This window comes from Malaclemys terrapin, chromosome 7 (assembly GCF_027887155.1).
Source record: "Malaclemys terrapin pileata isolate rMalTer1 chromosome 7, rMalTer1.hap1, whole genome shotgun sequence".
NCBI lineage: Eukaryota > Metazoa > Chordata > Testudines > Emydidae > Malaclemys > Malaclemys terrapin.
The window spans coordinates 47,716,746-47,735,603 of NC_071511.1; the positions used below are offsets into that span (position 1 = coordinate 47,716,746).

Sequence of the window (18,858 nt, forward strand, 5' to 3'; positions counted from 1 at the left end):
CCACAAGCTCCAACATCTGCAGAGAAAGGGAATTCTTCATGGGATCTCAGCAGGCAGAGATAGGGCTACCCCTTGCAACGTGCCCTTGAAGGTCATGGGCCATTTGAGTGAGTGGCTCTGGCCTGTTCTTGGGAAGGGAGGGAGTCAGACTGGGGCTGCCATGGCTTAGTCTGCATGTCCATCCCCCCCCCCCCCCCCGAAAAAGGCCAGGTCTCAGCTGCTCACACCTTTGGAGCAGGTTCTGCCACTGGCCTTTTGGGGGCAGGAGTAAGTTTGTCACGGGGGCCCGGGCGTCTCATTTCATATGCTGCACCTCCCTTTCCTCTTGTGCCCAGCCTGCAACTGGCCCGAGAGGTCGTCCTTGCCTCCGGTTTCGCACATGACAAAGCATCCGAGCCGTAGACAGGCCGACACTGACAGCAGGGTTTTACACAGGGGGTTTGCTTTTAATGCAAAGTTTTAACTCAAGAGTCTCACAAAGCTCTAGGAGCAACACGACTGTATGCAAGAGGGGAGCAGGGTTAGGAGCCGTCAGCTGGCTGTGCGCTGCCAGCCGTCATCCTCTGCAGCGGGATGATGCAGATGCTGTTCTTGGCTTCTTTGATTCGCCACCAGCGGCCCAACCTGAACACAAGAGAGAGACCGAGCTTTTGTTTCCCCCACTCCCCACCAAGAAAGCCACCTGGTGCCAAGCTGAGCTCCCTCCTCAGAGGGTCCCGGTGCTGGCACCCAGTGCTTCACACTGCTCTAGCACCTCCCAGGGGCTCTTGCAAGGCTTTGCAGAGATCCAGCACCTGAAATGCGCCATCTCTGGTCTACAGAAGGGGAAGATGCGTCTCCATTTCCCCCAGTAGAAAGCAAGTCACTAGTAAGGCTGCCCTGGAGCAATGGCAGGAGGAGTTTCATACCAGTGCCAGCCGGGCTTTTAAGAGGGTTAGTGCCATTTTCTGCCCTCCCCTCCTAGACAGCCCACTCCTCGCATGCTTCACCCCGAAAGCTGCCCCTTCCCAGCATTTAACAGACCCTTCTTCCCAGCTGAAGAAGAGTCTAATGCCAAATGTTGGATTTTTCGAAGTCCCCAGCACAGGCTCCGCCCCATCGCCAGCTCCTTCAGACTGCACACTGCAGAGAGACTACCACAAGGGCTGGGAGAGGGTCTGGGATTAGCGGCTGGGGCCTTGGGCCAGAGCTCCTGGGACCCCATGTAGCTAGCATCGAGGCCGGTACCTGTGTTCCTGTCCAACCCCAACAACCAGGAAATCCCCAGCACTGGAGAACTTCAAGCTGTTGACAAAGCCGATCTGAGAGAGAGGAAAAGGCATGAGGCCAGTACCGCAGGCTTGAGAGCTATTAGTCTGCCGGGACGGGGCTCCCATTAGCGCAATGCAACTTCGATCAGGCCAAGAAGGGATTTAATCTCAGCAATTCACTGGCTTCACACACCAGATGGGAGGGAGCCCCTCTGGGCTTATTCTGGACCCCTGCACTCCCTCACCCCAGCCTGCACAGCAGACTTGTTTGGGGAAGGGGAACCCAGCTGGACAGAAGAGGGAAATTCCCATCTCTCCTCAGCCCCAAACATCCGCTCCCATGAGCCTCACCTGCCAACGGGGAGCCCTCATGCCCACGCCCCTTTCTTACCAGGGGGATGTCGAAGAGCGGCTCCAGCCTTCGGAATCCCTCACCGCACTTCCACAGCCGCACGCTGGCACTGTGCGAGCCTGTGGTCACAGAGCAGAATGTGAGGGCCTTGGGCGGCCAGGCCCTGCGCGGCCAGGCCCTGCGCCTCCCCCGGGCCCCGCCACGCTCTGCACCGATCCAAGCTAGAGTGGTCTCCCTCAGCCCATGGCCCTGCCACCACACCAAGCCCTGCTGGCATCCACGACCGGCACCCCACACAGCCCAGCTCCCCCTCCCTGCCATCCCACCAACACAACGGGGACCACAGGAAGCTGAAGCTGCTGGCTGGGCAATTGGAGCAGCAAGCTGGCCTATTCCAGGGGAAAACACCATCCTGCCTGGGATTAGGTGGCGGTGGATCCTCATCACTCTGGGGGAGCAAGTCAGAACCAGAGAGGAGAGCGACGCAGCGATCTCCTGCCAGTGACACACGGGACAGACTGGTCACAAGGCTGTGGCTCTCTGGAGAGGCCCAGCCAATGTCCCCAGAACCCCAAGTGCAGTTACCTCTTGCTCCGAGCTCACCAGTCATTTATTGTATGCGACATGGATCCAAGTTCAAACCAAGCCCTCCCTCCTCCTCCCAGCCTGCCCCAAACCACTCCCTTCCATCCAAGCAGGACTTCCCCACTCCTCAGCTAGTTTCTAAGCCAGGGTGGCAAGCCTGAGAGTGCCAGGGGTAGGAGTTGTAGGAGTGGCAGGGACTGGGCTAGTTGAGAGCAGCATAGGGCCAGTTGTGGGTAAATTCCCCGGGGCTGCCAGGAAAGCAGAGCCAGGTTCCCAGAAGAAGAGAGAAGTTAGGAGCCTGAGGAATGACCCGTCCAGGGCGCTTTCCATCTGAGCCCCTTGGAGCACTTCAAACAGTAACCCGGCCCCGCCCACGAGACAGGCATTGTCCCAGCTGTACAGAGTGCTGGCCCAAGCTGCAGGGAGGAAGCCCAAAGCCAGAGCCAGGGAGGAAGCCAAGATCACCCAGCTGCCAGGGGCCTGCAAAGTACTGCATCCTTCCTCCCCGCCCCAGTCCCAAAGCAACAGCAAAAGCGAGGGTCTCACAGCGCGAGGCACCTGTGGCTACAACGTCACTGTTCAGCAGGGTGGCCACCGAGGAGATCCAGTACGGCTGCTCCAGGCCCTGGGCGCCGTGGTTACTGTGCGCTTGCCTCACCGTCGTGAGCGGCTTCTTCTTTGAAAGGCCCCAAAGGGCGACCGACCTGTTGTGAGACGTGGAGCGGATGAGGCTACGTGCCAGAGCCCAGGCCTTCAGCATCCCCAGCATGTTTCCAGCAGGGTTACTCACCCGTCGTCCGCGCCGGACACCATGTGCTCCTCGTTGATCAGCTGGACGCAGTCGATGGAGCCCCTAAGATGGGCAGAGGGAAGGAGGAGAATGATTTGTGGCTGTGGGCCCACTGGGCAGTTACCCTGCAGGGTGCCAGAGCACCAGAGGCAAGGGTAACCCCAGAACTTGAGCTGAGCACAGACCGGGCTTCCAACACCACCCCTCAAAGGAGACTGTGCTGGTGGCACTCAGCATGCTTCAGAACAGGCCTCCTTGGCAGCCCCTCACTGCAACAGGCAGCCCCCTAGAGGTGGAGCATTCTCTAGGTCACCTCCCAGAAGGGCACATTTCCCCTTTTGGCTGCTCCCCCACTGGAATCTGGCATGAACGCTCTGGACGAGTCCTCCTGCCAGCTGAGCCGCTTGCCCTGTGGTTCAGCCTGGCTGGCCTAGTTCCACGCTGCACCACTGTGATATGGGAGCTTGGCTTGAGCTGCTTCCAGGAGCTGCTGCCGGGAGGAGCAGTCCCATGCACGGTGCAGTGCTGTGGATGGCCAACAGCCAGCCTCCCCCACCTAGCATGTCTGCATCACTCCTGCAGGCACTAGGCAAGGTAGCACGTGCCACCACCAGCTCAACAGGTGTGGCCGATAACCATGCACGAGGCAGGTGCTGGGAGGCATCTGACAAGACACTGGGCTGCAGAGCGGAGGAAGAACAGACCAGGGCAGTTTCTGGCAGCCACCAGACGGGTATTATGCTTTGGCAGAGGAGCTGCCATGGAAGGTGAAGTGAGTTAAGCGGAGCAGACGCCCCACAGCCCTCACCACCCTCTGCAGGGGCTGCTGCCCACACCTACTGGTGCCCATAGAACACAAGCTGAGACTCCTCAGGGATCTTCCAGACCCGGACGGTGCCGTCTCGCCCGCCTGACGTGACACAGCACTCCCGGCTCAGGCTGTCCAGCCCCGTGATCGCATCCTGGTGCCCGAACCTGGAGTTGGGAGCAAACCGAGCAGAAGATGAGATCCAGTCTCAGTAACCCAGGGAGCCCAGCCTGACACCTTCTACATCCCTTCCCACACAGATTCTGCATTCTCAGCCTCGATGGTCATCTCCCACCACTGCATAGCCGACGCTGATCACTGGTTCTCCTGGATGGGGGGCTTGTGGCTACAGCACACCAGGCCTCCACCCCCACAGAATACTTGGCCTCTCACCAGACACAGCTGGTAGAAGACGTGGTGACATCTATCTCAGATAACCACGCTTGGCACGAATGACTCAGGCCCTCAGGAGATTTCTGAGCTGCGGCCACATCACAGCTACTGATGCAGTAGGAGGGGTCCCGATCAGGTGAGCCTGACTATGGGTGCCACCAAACTGAATGGGCCGCTTGTTAGGGCAGGGTAGCCTTGAGCAGTGACCATAGGACCGCTTGGGAGCCAAATGCATTGCTGGGCCAAGTCTGCTGGAGCCCCCTGCCCAGGAATCCCAGTCTTCCATCTCCAGGGTCACCCCAAAAGCCACATAATCCTCCCAGCTCAGCCGCCCTGGCTCTCCTGTCCCAGGGCACAGAGAACTGGGTCCTCACAGAGTTTCCACGTAGGCGTTCTCAGCCACGTTCCAGACTTTGACAGAGCGATCGTGCGAGGCGCTGTACAGCTGGTGAGTGCCCTTCTGGAACGACAAGCCCTGCATCGGGGGAGAGACAGGTGCTAAATACAGAAGAGTGGCTTTAATGCCGATCCAGAACTGCATTCTCCAAGGTGACTACCCTAAGGAAAGGCTGCCCTGGAAGCAGCCAAATTTCCCACCCATCCCGAGCTCAGCACCTCAGAGGAAAGGCACTCAGCAAAGGGGGAAGAGGATTCCCATGGAGAAAGGGCTCCCTGACTTTCAGTCAGAGCCTAGATATGTTTCCCAAGTCAGCGTGGAAGGATCGGGTGCTCAAAGCTGCCTTGTTGTGTCTGAGCTACACGGCCCCAGCACTCCAGCCACTCACCGTCACAGCATCTCGATGGCCAGTGAATTTATACAGGTGCTTGCATGTGACAGCCTCCCAGATCATGATCAGTTTGTTTCTGTCTCCTGTGGCCTGGCAGGGAGACAGAGGACACTCTCACTAGCAGCCCCTAACTAGGTCTATGTCATCACAACGGGCTGTGTGGCTGCACTATTATGTTCTGCTGCCATTTCAGAGGCCCACAGGGAGAGGTCTCAGCCAGATGGGAGGTGGGATTCCCCATTAGCCACCCCTTGGTTTTGTTCCCGGCTCACTGTCTTCCCCTGGAGAGCATACAGAGCAAACAGCCTTTGCCCTTCCTCCTCCTCTTGGGATGGTCCCATCAGCACCAGAGCCAACGCTGGAGCCCAAGGCTGGTGAGATCCAGCTGTGCAGCCGGCCAGAGAGGCAGCGGTGATACTGTGTGTGCTGCCGGTGACTGGTCCCAATCATGGCACAGCAGCCATCAGCATTTCGCCACTGGGGCGGAGATGGACCCTGCTTCTATCAGAGCAAGCTCCCCCAACAAGGTCTCACCAGACGAGCCGTGTACCATGCACTCACAGCTGATGTGCTGTTTGCAGCTCCTGTATCCTCTCTGGAGGGTGGCAGCGCCCAGCTCTGCCTGCCAGAGCAGCCCACCCAGCTCCGAGGGGGGCCCAGGGACGGTGAGCGGGCAGCAGGGTGGGGAATCAAAGGGGGTTCAGCATTTGCAATGAAGCAGAAAGCTGACACCGTGTGCCAAGAACTCAACGACAAGAGCCTCCTCTCACTGCATGACTAGAGAACAAGGGTGAGCCAGCTAGCAGGGGAGAGGGCAAAGCCTGGCCATTCCTCCTTACCAGGTATTTGCCATCTGACGAGATGGCCATGGAGAGAACATGCGCTGTGTGGCAGACGTGCTGGGCCTCTGTCCCCTTCTTCCCTCCAGGTATCACGTGCAACTTCTTCCCGCTCTCCACATCCCCTGCAGCAGACTGCATCGGTCACCTCCTGCCTGATTCTGCAGGGCTAAGCTTCTGGCTTTCTTAGCCAGACTAGCAGGGCTGCCTTGGCCAGCATGTCCTCTTGGCAAGTCAAGGGCCATAGAGACAGGGCCAGCGCCTCCCCAGAGGGTTAGGAAGTAGAGCATGCAAGGCACACCTGATGGTCCCAGTTCACCCATCTTGTTCCATTAACGGGGACTCCTTGGTAATGAGGCAGGCGATACCAACTATCCACATCTGCTCAGAGCAAGGTGCAGGAGGATCACAACAGTACAGTGAAGTTCCTGCACCAGCCCAAAGCAAGCTGCCAGAGGGCAGAGCCGACACTGTACTTAACAGTGCCTTCTATCCTACTGTGAATGCTAAAGACCGAGACTCATTTTTTCAGGAGGGTCAACTTATTTTGGGCCCCTAAGATCTAAGCACCCATTTCTCTCTCCTCCCCTCCTCCCCCCAAGGCAGTGGGAGCTGCGTGTGCATGGCACTTCTGAAAAACAGGGGTGTAGGTGTTTGGAGCTAAGCACTCAAGAACTGAGGGACACCCCTCCCCCCCCAAATTAGTGGACACTTCTGAAGAGTTAGATCCTGCTTGCAGGGTCAGGGCTGCTCCAGCACTAAAATCTAGCTTGTAACAAAGCAAGAGACTTCCCTTCAGAAGAGGAGGCTACAAGCAAAACTAGAAATTGACAAGCTCTGACAGCCTGCCCTGCATAGCTATAACGTGTGAACACGGCACCTGCCGGGAGCTGGGGGAGGATGCTCTTCACAACTGTCTTTGGAAATGCTGGAACCTGCAAGCCACTGGACTAAGAGGGGAGGTGGCCTAGGAACAACTCACATTTGATGATGGAGCAGTCTTTGGCAGCTGAGAAGATGCACTTGTCATCTGGAGAGATGACCAGGCAGGTGATGGGCAGCTGGTGACCTCGCAGCACTCGGATGGCTGCTGTATCTGGAGGCTGCAACTGTTCACACACAGCACCTCATTAACAAAGTGCTCCGGCGCCACAGAACTTGCATGGGGTTGCGAGCTATTTTATCCCTGGTGATGGGATACACACTGACTTCAGTGGGAGCGCAACACCTCAAAGATCTAGCTGTCAGCACTCAACTTTAGAAGATCAAGATTTTCAAATATTTAAAGGTACTTATATACCCCCCCACCCTCATTACCAACAACAGAGCACTACCAACACCCCTGTGATAGGACAATGCTATTATCCCCATTTTAAGATAGGAAACTGAGGCACAAACATGCCACGACTTGCCCAAGGTCACTCAAGAAGTCTGTGGCAGAGCATGGAATTTAACCCAGGTCTCCTGCCGTCCAGTCCAGTGCTCTACCCATTAGGCCACGCTTCCACAGAGCAAACCTGGATCCACAAGAGTCCCAGGTTAGTGCAGGGCCCCCTTGCCCTAACATGCAAATGCTGTTATTTTCAACTGAACTAGGAGCAAGCTTGTCCCAGGTGCCTGCATTGTGAGAGAACAGTCGATCTGACAGCTGGGAGGTTGAGCCAGCCCAGAAAGGGATCACATGACAATGAGACACCCTCTCCCCTCCCCCTCTCAAAGGGAGAATGGGCAGCCAGCAACCTCTCCCTGCCCCTACCCAACTCTGAAACAGAACTGTTCATGCAAAGCTTTGCAAACTTACATCTTTGGCGATCGGTCGCTGCAGTTTTCCCTTCTGTTCAAGCTGTTGAAAGTACGAGGCAGTTAGACGTGAGCAGCAAAGCCCTAGGCACTCAGTCCCTGCATAGTGGAGACTATTCTGCCCTTACAAGATGTGAAATGAGGAAAATTTAGATACAAAAGTTGTTCAGTTGCACAGTCAACTGCTTGACCACGCTTTGGTTTGGCCTGAAATACATTCCAGAAAACCAAATAACCAATGTCACCCAGGCTTGTTGCTAAAAGACAATAAAAAGCATAGGACAGGAAGAACAGTATCATATCGAACCTGGCTCTGGGAAGCTCTCGTGAAGTGTTAAATTCACCTTACACCAAAGATGTGCTCCCAAAGTCACCACCCTAAAGCCATCTTTCTATATCCTACCCATTTACAAGAAGTGCTGTGTACAGCACCTGAAACTGGATTTAACCAATCAGCTTTCTATGTTGTTTTTCTGGTACCATGCTTTACCCCCTTACCTCTTTGTTCTGAGAGCATGCACTCCAGGTACTAGGCCCGTGAAGGCACCTCTGTGGTTTGCATGGTCTTATCTTTTTTCTTTGGGACATTCTAGTAGTAGCCTGAGAGAGTTACTCCCTACCTCTTGCTATGGTAAAACACTCGTGTGCTGATCCTGAACATTTTCTTATCTTCCTAAGCCAAAGCATACTTCTCCGAACGCAAGGTGTAATGGGATACTTGACAAGGGTGGCCAGAATTGTGGAGAGAGTACAATACATTCAAGTGAACATACCTTCCCAATACTTATATTAACACTAAGCCAATACATGTGTTAGGCAACCCAGGTGATGGGCACCTTAAGAATGCTGATGGTTTAAACAGGAATATGCAAAGAGGCCCATGGGTGTGTTTACCTCACTGCTTAGCAGAGGACTAGGTTCCCATGCATGGAGCAGCTGCTTGGTTTCCCTCAGGTTCAGAGAGTCATAGATCAGTGTGAATCAGAAAGATGATTTGGGACCGGGGGGGCGGGGGGGAGAGGAGAATTCCATGCAGAGATTCGAGTCACTTTCTCCCCAGCTGGGGGATGTTTGGAAGGCAGAGACTTAGCTTTGCTCTGGCCACTTAACGAAAGCCGCAGTAAAAGTCAAATGCACATTTGTGTGGGAGTGAGCAGACACTCTCGTCTCAGAGACTGTAGCCACGAGACAGGCCCTCAAGGCAGGCTGAAAGGAATTGGGGTGGGAGGGGACGGGGGGGCTCCAGGAGCATCAGAAGGGAAGAAGCAGGCGCAATTCAAAAGAAAAGACATCAGCAAGCCAGGAGCCCCTGAATCCATTAACTCCTCTCCCCCAAGCGGCCTACTCACCACATCTTCCTTCAGTCGGCCAGCAACCAAGTCCTTTTCCAAGGCCTCCTCTTCTGCCTTTTCCTCCTCTGCCCAAGACAAGCACAGAGACAGCACATTAGGAATGGAGCACCGCATGCACAGCAAGAAGGCATTCGACTGAAGCAATGAACATTCCTGCATTAGTAGAGCTTCCTCTCCAAGAGGAGCAAGCAGCAGACAGCCCTCAAGGAACTACACATCAGAATATTAGCACAGGGTTTTAACTATGCAAATACATGGGGAGCTGGTCCCCAGTGACTGCCTGGTCAGCCCTCCTGCTCCAGACTTAGACCCCAGATCATCGGGCCCAGTCTCATTTACGGTAGTTTCCTGGCCAACAGCAGACCACACATCCCCGATATCAACATAGAATATCAGGGTTGGAAGGGACCTCAGGAGGTCATCTAGTCCAACCCCCTGCTCAAAGCAGGACCAATCCCCAGATTTTTGCCCCAGATCCCTAAGTGGCCCCCTCAAGGATTGAACTCACAACCCTGGGTAACATGTGGAAACTTAAGCATTCTAGCTCTTGCATTACCGCTTTAAGGCAGAGTTTATCACTGTGCCCGTGCTATAAGCAGTTCCTGAGCATACTTCAGGGCTTCATCTGGTTGCATAAAAGATTTTAGATCCTTTTCTGGGGATTATTTTTAAAACAGCTGGATAGGGGGTGCTGCAGGTGTGACCGACACACCTGAAACTTCCTCACTGGGTCATTCTAGTCTATAGAGGTTCTTATGACAAGCGTGGCATTGTAGGATCCAAGCTTATAGTCTATGCATCCTTTGGCACTACACAGAAATCTTGGGAAAACATGATGTGCTTGCTGTTATGTGCAATGGAATCTTAAAGCTGCTAGTGTCTCGGGATGTTCCTGCCATTGCAAAGTCCTATTTTGGGTCAGTTCCCTGCTGGGTTAGGTGGTGATTTTGTCAGCTGAATGGGAAATGGAGCCAGGGCTTAGTGTGAATGCAGCTGAAAGCTAGAACTGCATCATGCCCATGGCTCCTGTATTGTCCCCACTTTAACAAGCATTGAAATGGATGTGCAGAGAAGGGATGGCTTTGCCCAACATCTCACAGTAAGTTGGCAGCAGATCCAAGGTCAGAATCCAGGCCTCTTGATCCAACTGCTACACTCCCTCTGAAGCATTCCCCAGAACAGGCTACAGTAGTAACACTGCCTTCTTGTTATATTAGTCTCAGTGAGACTGGTACTTATCCTGCTAGGAAAACAAGCTATCTAGATTTACCCTTAACCTGTTTAAAAAAAAAAAAAAAAAGTCTTTTACTGCCATTACATGCAAAGGATAAAGTACAAGCGGTTGACAAATTCAGACAGGAGATACGGTGTACATTTTTCAGGGAGGGTAATTAACCACTGAAAAGTTTTACCAAGTGTCATGGTGCATTTCTCATCACTGGCAATCCTATATATGGGGGATATAAAGTGTACTTTAAAAGAGCCGGCCTAGTTCAAACAGGAATTATTTCAGGGCAGTTCTCTGGCCTGTGTTATACAGGAGCTCAGACTACATGAGTACAGTGGTCCCTTTCTGGCCTTGGAATCTATGAATAACAGCACAGTCTCACTAGCAGATCTTTCAAGTCTTTTAAACCTGGCACGTGCCTAGTTTAGATCCTTTAATGACACCCTATTTGTGCTTCCCCAGTGAGACGTTGAAGGATGACAAGATTTGGAGCTGCTTTGTAATTTACAAGTTCTGTATGTTGGCTTGGTTATTGGGGTGCTTACTGTATGACTAGCCAGTTAGATCAACAGGGCAATCTGGGAAAACCAGCAGCAAAGAAGAAGAGCTAAGCCACCACTCCACAAACACCTGAGAGTTGTTAAGGACAATGCCAGGCCTTTGTGCTTTCATGATTCTGGCTCTGTCTCCTGCTGAGCCCACAGGACTGTTGACCAGAAGGGCAGGAACAGAGTAAAAAAGCTGCCAGAGGGTTAAAAAGGAACCCTCTCTCAAGGGAGGGGGAAAACAGGCTGGGACAAGCACCCGGTGGGTTGTCTGAAGAGGTCAGGCCTGCCTAGGCTAACAGTAGGGGATTGTAAGTCTTTAGACAAGACAGATGTGTCTAGACTGTTCTGTTCTATAATCCTCTCCCCAATGCTTTGTTCCTACTGCAGCATAGAAATTGTGGTTTTAAGAGCCTGTTTTGGCACTATGCACACCTGTGAGGGTCACTGTGGCAGGGAAAGGCCAATTAACCCAGCTGGAGGGTGGGTCAGGCTTAACTGAAGATGAAGCCCAGCTAATGGTGCTATAAAAGAGGGGAAGCCCTGAGCAGAAGGGGCTGGAGAGAGAAACTTTGCAGTTCTGTGGGACTAGAGCGTGGGGAGACTAGGAGGAGGTTCAGGAATCCTCTCAAGGAGAGAAATCTGGCAGGAGCCCCAGGAGAGGGGTTGCTGGAAGTTTCCACTCTCTGGGAGAGGAACCACAGAGGAGCCTGCAGAAAGGAACTTGTGTCCTGGAAATGTTCCTGAAGGGCAAGGGTAGGGGGCAGAAGGGGTCCCTTAAAGCAGACCAGGGAGAAGAGAGACTCTAGGAAAGAAGCCCTAAGGGTCAGTGGCCTGGGAGGAGCCAGACCATCAGGGAGAAAGCCTAGGGAGGCAGCCTTCTGTAAGAGAGGAAAAGCCCTGCAGAGCCTGGGACGGGGGCAAAGCCAGCAGAGGATCAACCCTGGGAAGGGTGGAAGAGTTTTGGTACCTCTGACCTGTGACACTGTTACCCCAAAATACATGGGACTAAAGCATGACCTGACCAGAGGGCCATGTCATGAGAAGAGACCCCTGCAGGGCTGGACCAGCTGTCACCAGGGGGCACTAAATGAGGAAAAAGATGCTATGCCACACCGATCCACACGGGGGAACGCCAGCCGTAAGTCCACTATCTTACATTACCGCTGATCAGACTCCTAAACGGAAGAACTGCAGGTGCCAAACTCAATCACACCTGCAGGATAACCAGCCTTGATACACAGGATATAGTAGCCCGGTCTAAGAGTAGGAGAATTGCAGAATCCTGTCCCAGGCTAGGCAAGGCCTGACACCTCAGGTGATGTACTCAGAGACCAGCAGCTTATTCTGCAACTGTGGCAGACTTTATCCAAAAAAGAGAGTGTTTTACATAGCAGATGACTTACAACAAGCTTCAAGACACAACAATGCAGATGACAAAGAAAGCATTTCAGAGCTTTTCTTTCAAGTTACTCAGAACACAGACAACACATCCATTGTTACATGTCAAGACAAACTGTAGATTCGATTTTTGTAGCGACTGGGTCACCTATGTTGAATCGCCACCTTTAGGAAAGTAAGCAAGCAAGGAGTAGGAGACACCACATGTTTGTCACTTTTAATTTTATACTTCTCTATATACTAGAGAATGCATTAAACTATTTAGATTGTCCCCAAGGAGTTTAGACTGCCTCTTCTTTGGGGTCTGTGCTTAATAGCAAATTTCATCTAGCGAAAGCAATCCATTCATTACAGCACTGAAGCCTGAGTAACAGGGAAGAAGCACAATTCCTGTGTTCAAATCAATAAGGAAGAGCAGCAGGGCTGAGGTACAGCTACTAGTGTCCTCGCTCCTCAATAGCATCCCCTGCACTGCCCAGCCAGCCGAATACTCACCCTGCTGTCGAAGCTGCTCCAGGTAAAGTTTGGCTAATCTCAGCTTCTTCTCCTGTGCCGTCTCTTCAATCTCTTCTGCCTCATTCTCCTTCTTCCGCTTCCCACCAAATGTAGGGCTACAGGGGGAGAGAGGGAGGGTGGGGGTGTGCATGGGAGGGGGTCTCTTCCTCCAACCATAACACCTTTTACTTTATAGACCATTTGTAGTCTAGTATCCAGTCAATAAAATTGGCTTTTGGACTGAAGTCTGTGTACGGAGGGACATTCATGCACAGCAGTTTAAGTACATAAACAGGCCCCACTCAACTTTATTTAAAAGTGTATAAAAGGGCAAGTTCTTTGTAATTAGTGGAGAGGGTCCCCACCACCTAGTATTAGACCCCACATTTCTGAAACAGTGGCCCCCACCACTTTAAGTGAGAGGGACTGTGAAAGTCTGGCTTGGAACAAAATGCTTCATGCAACTGTAACTAACTATAGTTCTGCAAGAATCCATCCAAATGAACAGGATAGAACAGCCTGCATAGAACCATGGAGCCAGATTCTAGTCTATGTAGATACTTACACCATGCTCATCACTGTAGCATCTGAGTGCTTTCCAGCTGAGCAATGTGAGTAACATCTTCATATGTTTATTCTCTCCTCCCCTCCTAAAGGGAGAAGTGTATGCAGTGGAGTGGTCTGGGATTTTTTTTTAAATACACCCTGTGGTGATGGTCCTTAATTCCTGGGGGAGTTTGTTCCCCAGTCTGGGACAGGCCCCCAAAACCACTGTCTCCTGATTGTAGGAAGCTGCACAGTGATCTCAGGAAAAGCATACAAAAGAAGAGCTCTGGGTGTCCCACCTTGTTTCCCCCCACTGAACCCCAGGAGGAGGGATCTCTCTCTATTTCTATGGCCCTCACCTCTACAGTGTTTGGGCACCTTGGAGTGGAAGGAGGGGTGTGCATGGATAGGGATGTTTCCTGGGTTCTGCTCTGCAGACTGGCTATCTGAGGGACCCTTTGGGGCAACACCCACAGGGGGGCTAGTGCATTACTTCTCTGTATCAGAGTCGCTGGAGATCTCCTCATTCAGCTTCGAGCCAGCTTTCTGCCAGGATTTCTCCTCTGCATCAGGGACCTCAAGAACAAAACCCTCTTTCAGCACATCCTGCCTACAGCAACAAGGGGGGGGGGGGCAATGGGCAGGGAGAGCCCACTCCTTGCAACCACCCTAGGATCCCCACAATGTTGTCACCTCCAGTCCATAATAAGCAGAGAAAAAGTGATAGGCAACTACCTTAGCCAGCCTAGGAAATCCTTGCTTCCTCCCCCATTCTCCCCAGCCCCCCACCTACCTCCATTCCCATAGTTCCCTCCAACCCCTCTAGCCTTCCACCCCGTTCCCCCTACCCAACCCCTCCAGCCCCCAGCCCTCAATTCCCCCACCCAGCCCCCTGCCCCATTTCCTCTACCCAGCCCCTCTGTCCCCCCGCTTCCCCCAGCCCGCCCTCTGCCCCATTCTCCCTACCCAGCCCGCCCTCTGCCCCATTCCCCCGTTTCCCCCAGCCTGCCCTCTGCCCCATTCCCCCGTTTCCCCCAGCCTGCCCCATTGCCCCACGCCGCCCATCCGTCCCCGATTCCCCCACCAGCTCCTCACTTCCTGCCCTAATCGACCTCGATCTCCTCCCCAATGGGCGCCCCCACCTTGCGCCGCCTGCGCCCGGCTCCCCCCGCCGCGGCCGCTCGCTGCTGCTGTTTTTTCTTAGCTCCCGACGCCGCCATGCTGCTGCCTCCGACCCAGCCTGCTGTTCAGCGCCAGCTGCACGTGGCGCTCTAGTTCCGCCCCTAGATCCCTCCCATTGGGCAGAGCCACTCCGGCCCCGCCCTCAGCTCCCTCTCCATTGGTTGGAATTATCCACAGGTCCGCCCCTCCGTACTCGCGTTCCTTCCAGGGCTAACGCCCCTTTCCTGCCCCGCCTCCCCCTCCTATTGGACAAATCTTCCGCTGCCTCCCTCCCACCCCCCACCCCCGTCTGCTGTTGGTGAGCTGAGCTGCCTGTAAACGGGCTTGTTCCTCAGTAGGTTTCGTTTTGCACATGCGCGGTGTGCTCTGCTAAGGCGGGGGTTGTGTGAGGTGAGTGTGCCAAGAGGGGGCGCTAGAGCGTGCTGCGCACGGCGCGCTGGGGTGGCCGGGGCCTCGGGGCGGGAGCCCCGGGACTGGTTTGCGGAGAGGGGCTGAGCCCTGGGGCTGGTTTGGGAGAGGGTGAGGGCTTGGGGTTGGTTAGGGGAGGGGCGGAGGGGGTGAGAACTTGGGGCTGGTTTGGGGGGAGGACTTGGGGCCTGGGGCTCGTTTGGGGGGAGTCTCGGGGCTAGTTTCAGGGGAGGGTCTGGGCCTGCCCCTTGGCCTGGCCCTGGGGGTAGCGATCTGTGTCATGGTGGTGCGGGGGTCTTGGTGCAGGCGCAGTAGCAGGTGGCAGCATGGGGGCTGTGGTCCCTGTGTGGGGCAGTGGCTTTGGGGGGTGCTGTTTAGATCTGGACTCTTGCTTTGGGGGTTTGGCAGACCAGTGGGGAGGGTGAGCAGACAGGGCCTGCCCCAGGGGATGCTGAGCAGTCGTGGCTCCCGTTGGGTTGAGCGGTGTGTGGGGTGCTCAGCACCTTGCAGGATCTGGGCCAAAGGCCACTGGATTCTAGCAGAGTTCAGACTTGGGAACAGTAGCATCTAAACTGGTCCCAGTTGGGCCTTGAAGTTCCCACCTCACTGGGGGACTGAGATGTCAGGCGGCGGAATTCATGGTGGTGTTCTGTGATGCCGTTCATCCACATGGCTCACTGCACTGTGCGGAGCTGGTGGGTGCTGGTATCCCGGTTTGGCAGGGAGACACAGCTGGTGTTACTTGCCCAGAGTCATTTTAAAAAAAAAAAAAAGAGGGGCAGCTAGGAAATAAACCCTGGGGGCAAATCTTCAGCTGGTGTAAATTGCCACAGCTCCACTGGAGGATTTACCCCCTGGACTGAGCATGTGCACTAGCCACTAGCCCTCACTGCCCCCCTTCCCTGCTGCTGTTTAGCTCAGTGGTTCTCACCCCTGCAGCTGCACCCAGCTTAGAATTTCTGCAGGGGAAGAGGCTTGTCCTGACCATATTGTTCCAACAGGAACAGGTCTGAGAGCATCCAGGCTGGAATGTGCTGGCCTGGCTGAGAGCTATCCCCACGTCCTCCTTTCTAGGAAGGGGCGGGAGTTTCTCACTGTTGTCTCTCTCCCCTAGCAACTCCCCTCCAGTTCCCCTGAGCCCACACAGCACAGAGCCCCATGCCAGGCGACCTGCAAGCAGGCATTAGTCCTGGCACTGACAGTGCAACGTGAGGCTGCCGGCTCACTTCTTCCTTCCCCTGGGCTAAGCTGGCTCCTCTCCCATAAGGGGAGTTGCTTTGCAGTAGAAAGGCTGAGGTCACAGGAAGGAGGAGAGTGGCAGGGAGAGTGGAAAGAGCAGGCGGCTGTGCCAGCTCCGGCTTGTCTAAACTTGTCCCCATTGCATTCCTCCACTGAGGCCGGCCGGGAGGAGCAGCCCTAGCCCCCCCAGTCTGCGAAGGAGCTCCAGGCAGGTGAGTGCACCTCTGTTTCCCCAGCAGGCCAGAGGGCAGTTGGAAAGGAGCTGAGTGGAGCCTGCAGCTGCCCTGTGCATCTGTCCCTTGCCGTTAAAGCCCTGAGGGGCCTCAAGGGCAGGGCACACAATCTGCTGCTTTCAGGCCGTGGCTGCTGGGGTTGATCTGAAGCATGATTAATTTTGGGAATGGAACTGCGGTGCTGGGCCTTTCCTGCCTGCCGAATTCCTTCTCCTCCTCAAAGAAATCCTAGCTCAGGACCAACAAACCCCAGGGTAACTCTAGCGCTCTCCCTGCTCCATCTCCGCCTCTCCAAAGCTCCCATTGCTTCGCTGTGCACAGAAATATCTGGAAAGGCCCCATTCTCCACCCCTCACTTGTTTATGTTGCTTGTTTGCTCTTTGCCCCTGCAGGGCTGCTGCCTGCCTACTCAGGCACCACACTTACGGAGGTGATGCTTCCCAAAGGGATAGGTCTTGCACTGAGCCTGGCGAGATTCTGGGGCATTCTGCTCCAGAATGGTCCATACACAGCTGCGTAAGACTAGGGCTATACAGTACAGCCATATGCATCTGGAGTGAATCTCATATTCACGGAGTATGTAGGTTCAAGTCTTCATTGCCCATTAGTGGGGATATTATCACTAGAGACTGAGCTGTGCAATCTGCCCAGAATTCTTCTGCCCAGCCATATTTCCTTCCTGTTTGGTCCTTGTTTTCTGTATCCTGCTCTTGGCTTACATTACTTGAACACCTGGAATAAATTGGGTGATTCTTCCAACCCAGCTTCCCCTTTGGTTTGGGGTCTGCTCCTGGCATTGTGTTTCTTTGCGCCAGGGTATGCAAACAAAGCTTAAGTGGAGAAGTGTAACCGGTGCTTGCCATTTGGCTGGGTGTATTAAATTTCTGCCTTGGTCCCAAGGGAGAGGTTGTGTTTGAGCTGCTTTTTCTGCCTCTTTCCCAGAATAGGGGGGCAAAAAAGATCATCTACCCATAAACCCCTTCACTTTACATTTTAAAGATGACCTGCCACCTATAGATTTGTGCCATCCCTCCCACCCCCCGCTTTCTGCAGGCTTGGCAGGTTGAAAGGTTTGGGGGTTTCTTGCCTTAGAAATATTAGGCATGGCAAGCCTAGTCTTCTCTGGCTTTGCTGGAGGACTCCTTGGCGGCTGCTTGTGTGGACTAAAAGGTCAATCTTTAACCAAGAGAGCTTTTCTCCGAAGTGTGTAGTGGGTGTTTGAATTCAACAGAGTTAAAATAAAATACCAGCGTTTTAAACAGTGTGAATAAAAATGCTTTCCCTTCCCAGGTCATTAGCTTTCACTCCTTTGGTGTCTGTGATGTTATAATTTCAGTTCTTCAGTGGTCCATAGAGTCTTCCAGAGTAGGCTAGACCTGCCTGCTAGCTAAGAACTAAGCAGTGGTAGTAGTAATAATGTGAAAAAATAGAGGAGGAAAGAAATTTGAAAAAAATGTATGCTTTCTTTCGGCATCTTAAAAAGCACACTAGAGCACAACACATTTGTCCCCGTTCAGGGCAGCTGCCCCTGTATTTCCCCCTTTGTGGTCCACCAGAGGCTCCTCAGCTGTCGCCTCTCTTGGAGAGAGACCCGCATCTCTCTCCCTCCTGAGTGGGGATCTTTAAGGCTGCAGTTTCTTGCCTACACTGTGCAAGCCAGACTGCCTAAACAGACTAGTGTCGGCACTTCGCTTTCTCTCCAGAGATCGTGAACAGCATAACGGCCTGCAGTTATCAGTTACCATCCAGCTCTTTCTAAGCAAGCACATTTATTCTTAAGGTGAAAGCATTACAGAGAAACATATTGATAACATTAAAAGAACCTACACGTATGCTAAAAAGCTTACCACGGGTCACCCCAATTCCAGCCTCTGGCCCTGGGACATGTTAGTCCTTCAAACTCCACAGCTGGATTTTCAGTGTGGCTATGAGTTTATCTTGGCCTCAAGTAATAAGTAATCAGCAGGCAATAGCTCACACCTCAGGGTGTAGTTTCAAAAGGCCAGGTTTCTGTACAGCTGGATGTGGGGAATTTGCATTCACCTCCCCGTAGCTTTTCCCCATGAAAACCACGTAACACGTTTTGTTCCCATAGTCCATTCTTGTCTGGCCCATTGTTCACTATAGTTCTGTGAACTCTCAGGTCTTTCATCCCCCCCGAGTAGTTATGTACAATCTGGGCCCTCAAATGAATGGCTAATGTATTATTAATACAACGGGCCCCAAAGAGACTCAAACTTAGTTCAGTGAGATCTCCCAAAGATACTGCAGAAAACTGACACATCTGTGACACCACTTCTCCCACCCCTTAAAACTTCTTCTATCAGCAGTCACCAAAGAACCCTGCGAGTCATGGTCACCCAAAGGGGGCGCTCTTCCAGCCAGCCAAGGGGCTGTCTCTTTCAGCTGCATGTTGAGTGAGGACACACTTGTTGTGCCAGTACATCCTAACACAACGTGCTTTGTGTTGCTGCATAATCCCATCACGCTGCTTTTTGCCACATCGCAGCTGGATGCTGAGTGAAGTCTGGAGGTTTAACCCAGGGGGTTGAGGATGAAATCCCCATTGATGTCAGCTGGGCTGGGTCTGTCTGGGTTTGACTGGGTGTGGTTCAGTTGGAGTG

General features: G+C 53.5%; 1 protein-coding gene across 2 annotated transcripts; it reads right to left on the reverse strand.

Annotated features, from left to right (window-relative positions):
* Positions 1-425: 425 nt before the first annotated feature.
* On the reverse strand, positions 426-14,409 carry RRP9 (ribosomal RNA processing 9, U3 small nucleolar RNA binding protein). Of its 2 annotated transcripts, none has more exons than XM_054036130.1 (15): positions 14,315-14,409; positions 13,666-13,748; positions 12,627-12,742; positions 8,955-9,022; positions 7,607-7,648; positions 6,788-6,914; positions 5,806-5,930; positions 4,964-5,056; positions 4,553-4,653; positions 3,818-3,952; positions 2,978-3,040; positions 2,746-2,891; positions 1,642-1,721; positions 1,228-1,301; positions 426-624 (listed from the first exon to the last, which is right to left on the reverse strand). In XM_054036130.1, exons 1-15 carry the CDS (start codon positions 14,390-14,392, stop codon positions 522-524), a joined length of 1,434 nt encoding a protein of 477 aa, XP_053892105.1. In that variant the 5' UTR covers positions 14,393-14,409; the 3' UTR covers positions 426-521. The 2 variants fall into 2 exon arrangements, with proteins under 2 accessions (XP_053892105.1, XP_053892104.1); XM_054036129.1 differs by having other exon boundaries at positions 2,734-2,891.
* Positions 14,410-18,858: the final 4,449 nt, after the last annotated feature.

Coding starts and splice junctions, on each gene's coding strand:
- RRP9 (XM_054036129.1), bottom strand. CDS start 14,392: ATGGCGGCGTCGGGAGCTAAGAAAAAACAGCAGCAGCGAGCGGCCGCG. Junction 13,749..14,314: donor CCGGGCGCAGGCGGCGCAAG/GTGGGGGCGCCC, acceptor TTTGTTCTTGAG/GTCCCTGATGCAGAGGAGAA. Junction 3,953..4,552: donor AACGCCTACGTGGAAACTCT/GTGAGGACCCAG, acceptor TCCCAACTCCAG/GTTCGGGCACCAGGATGCGA.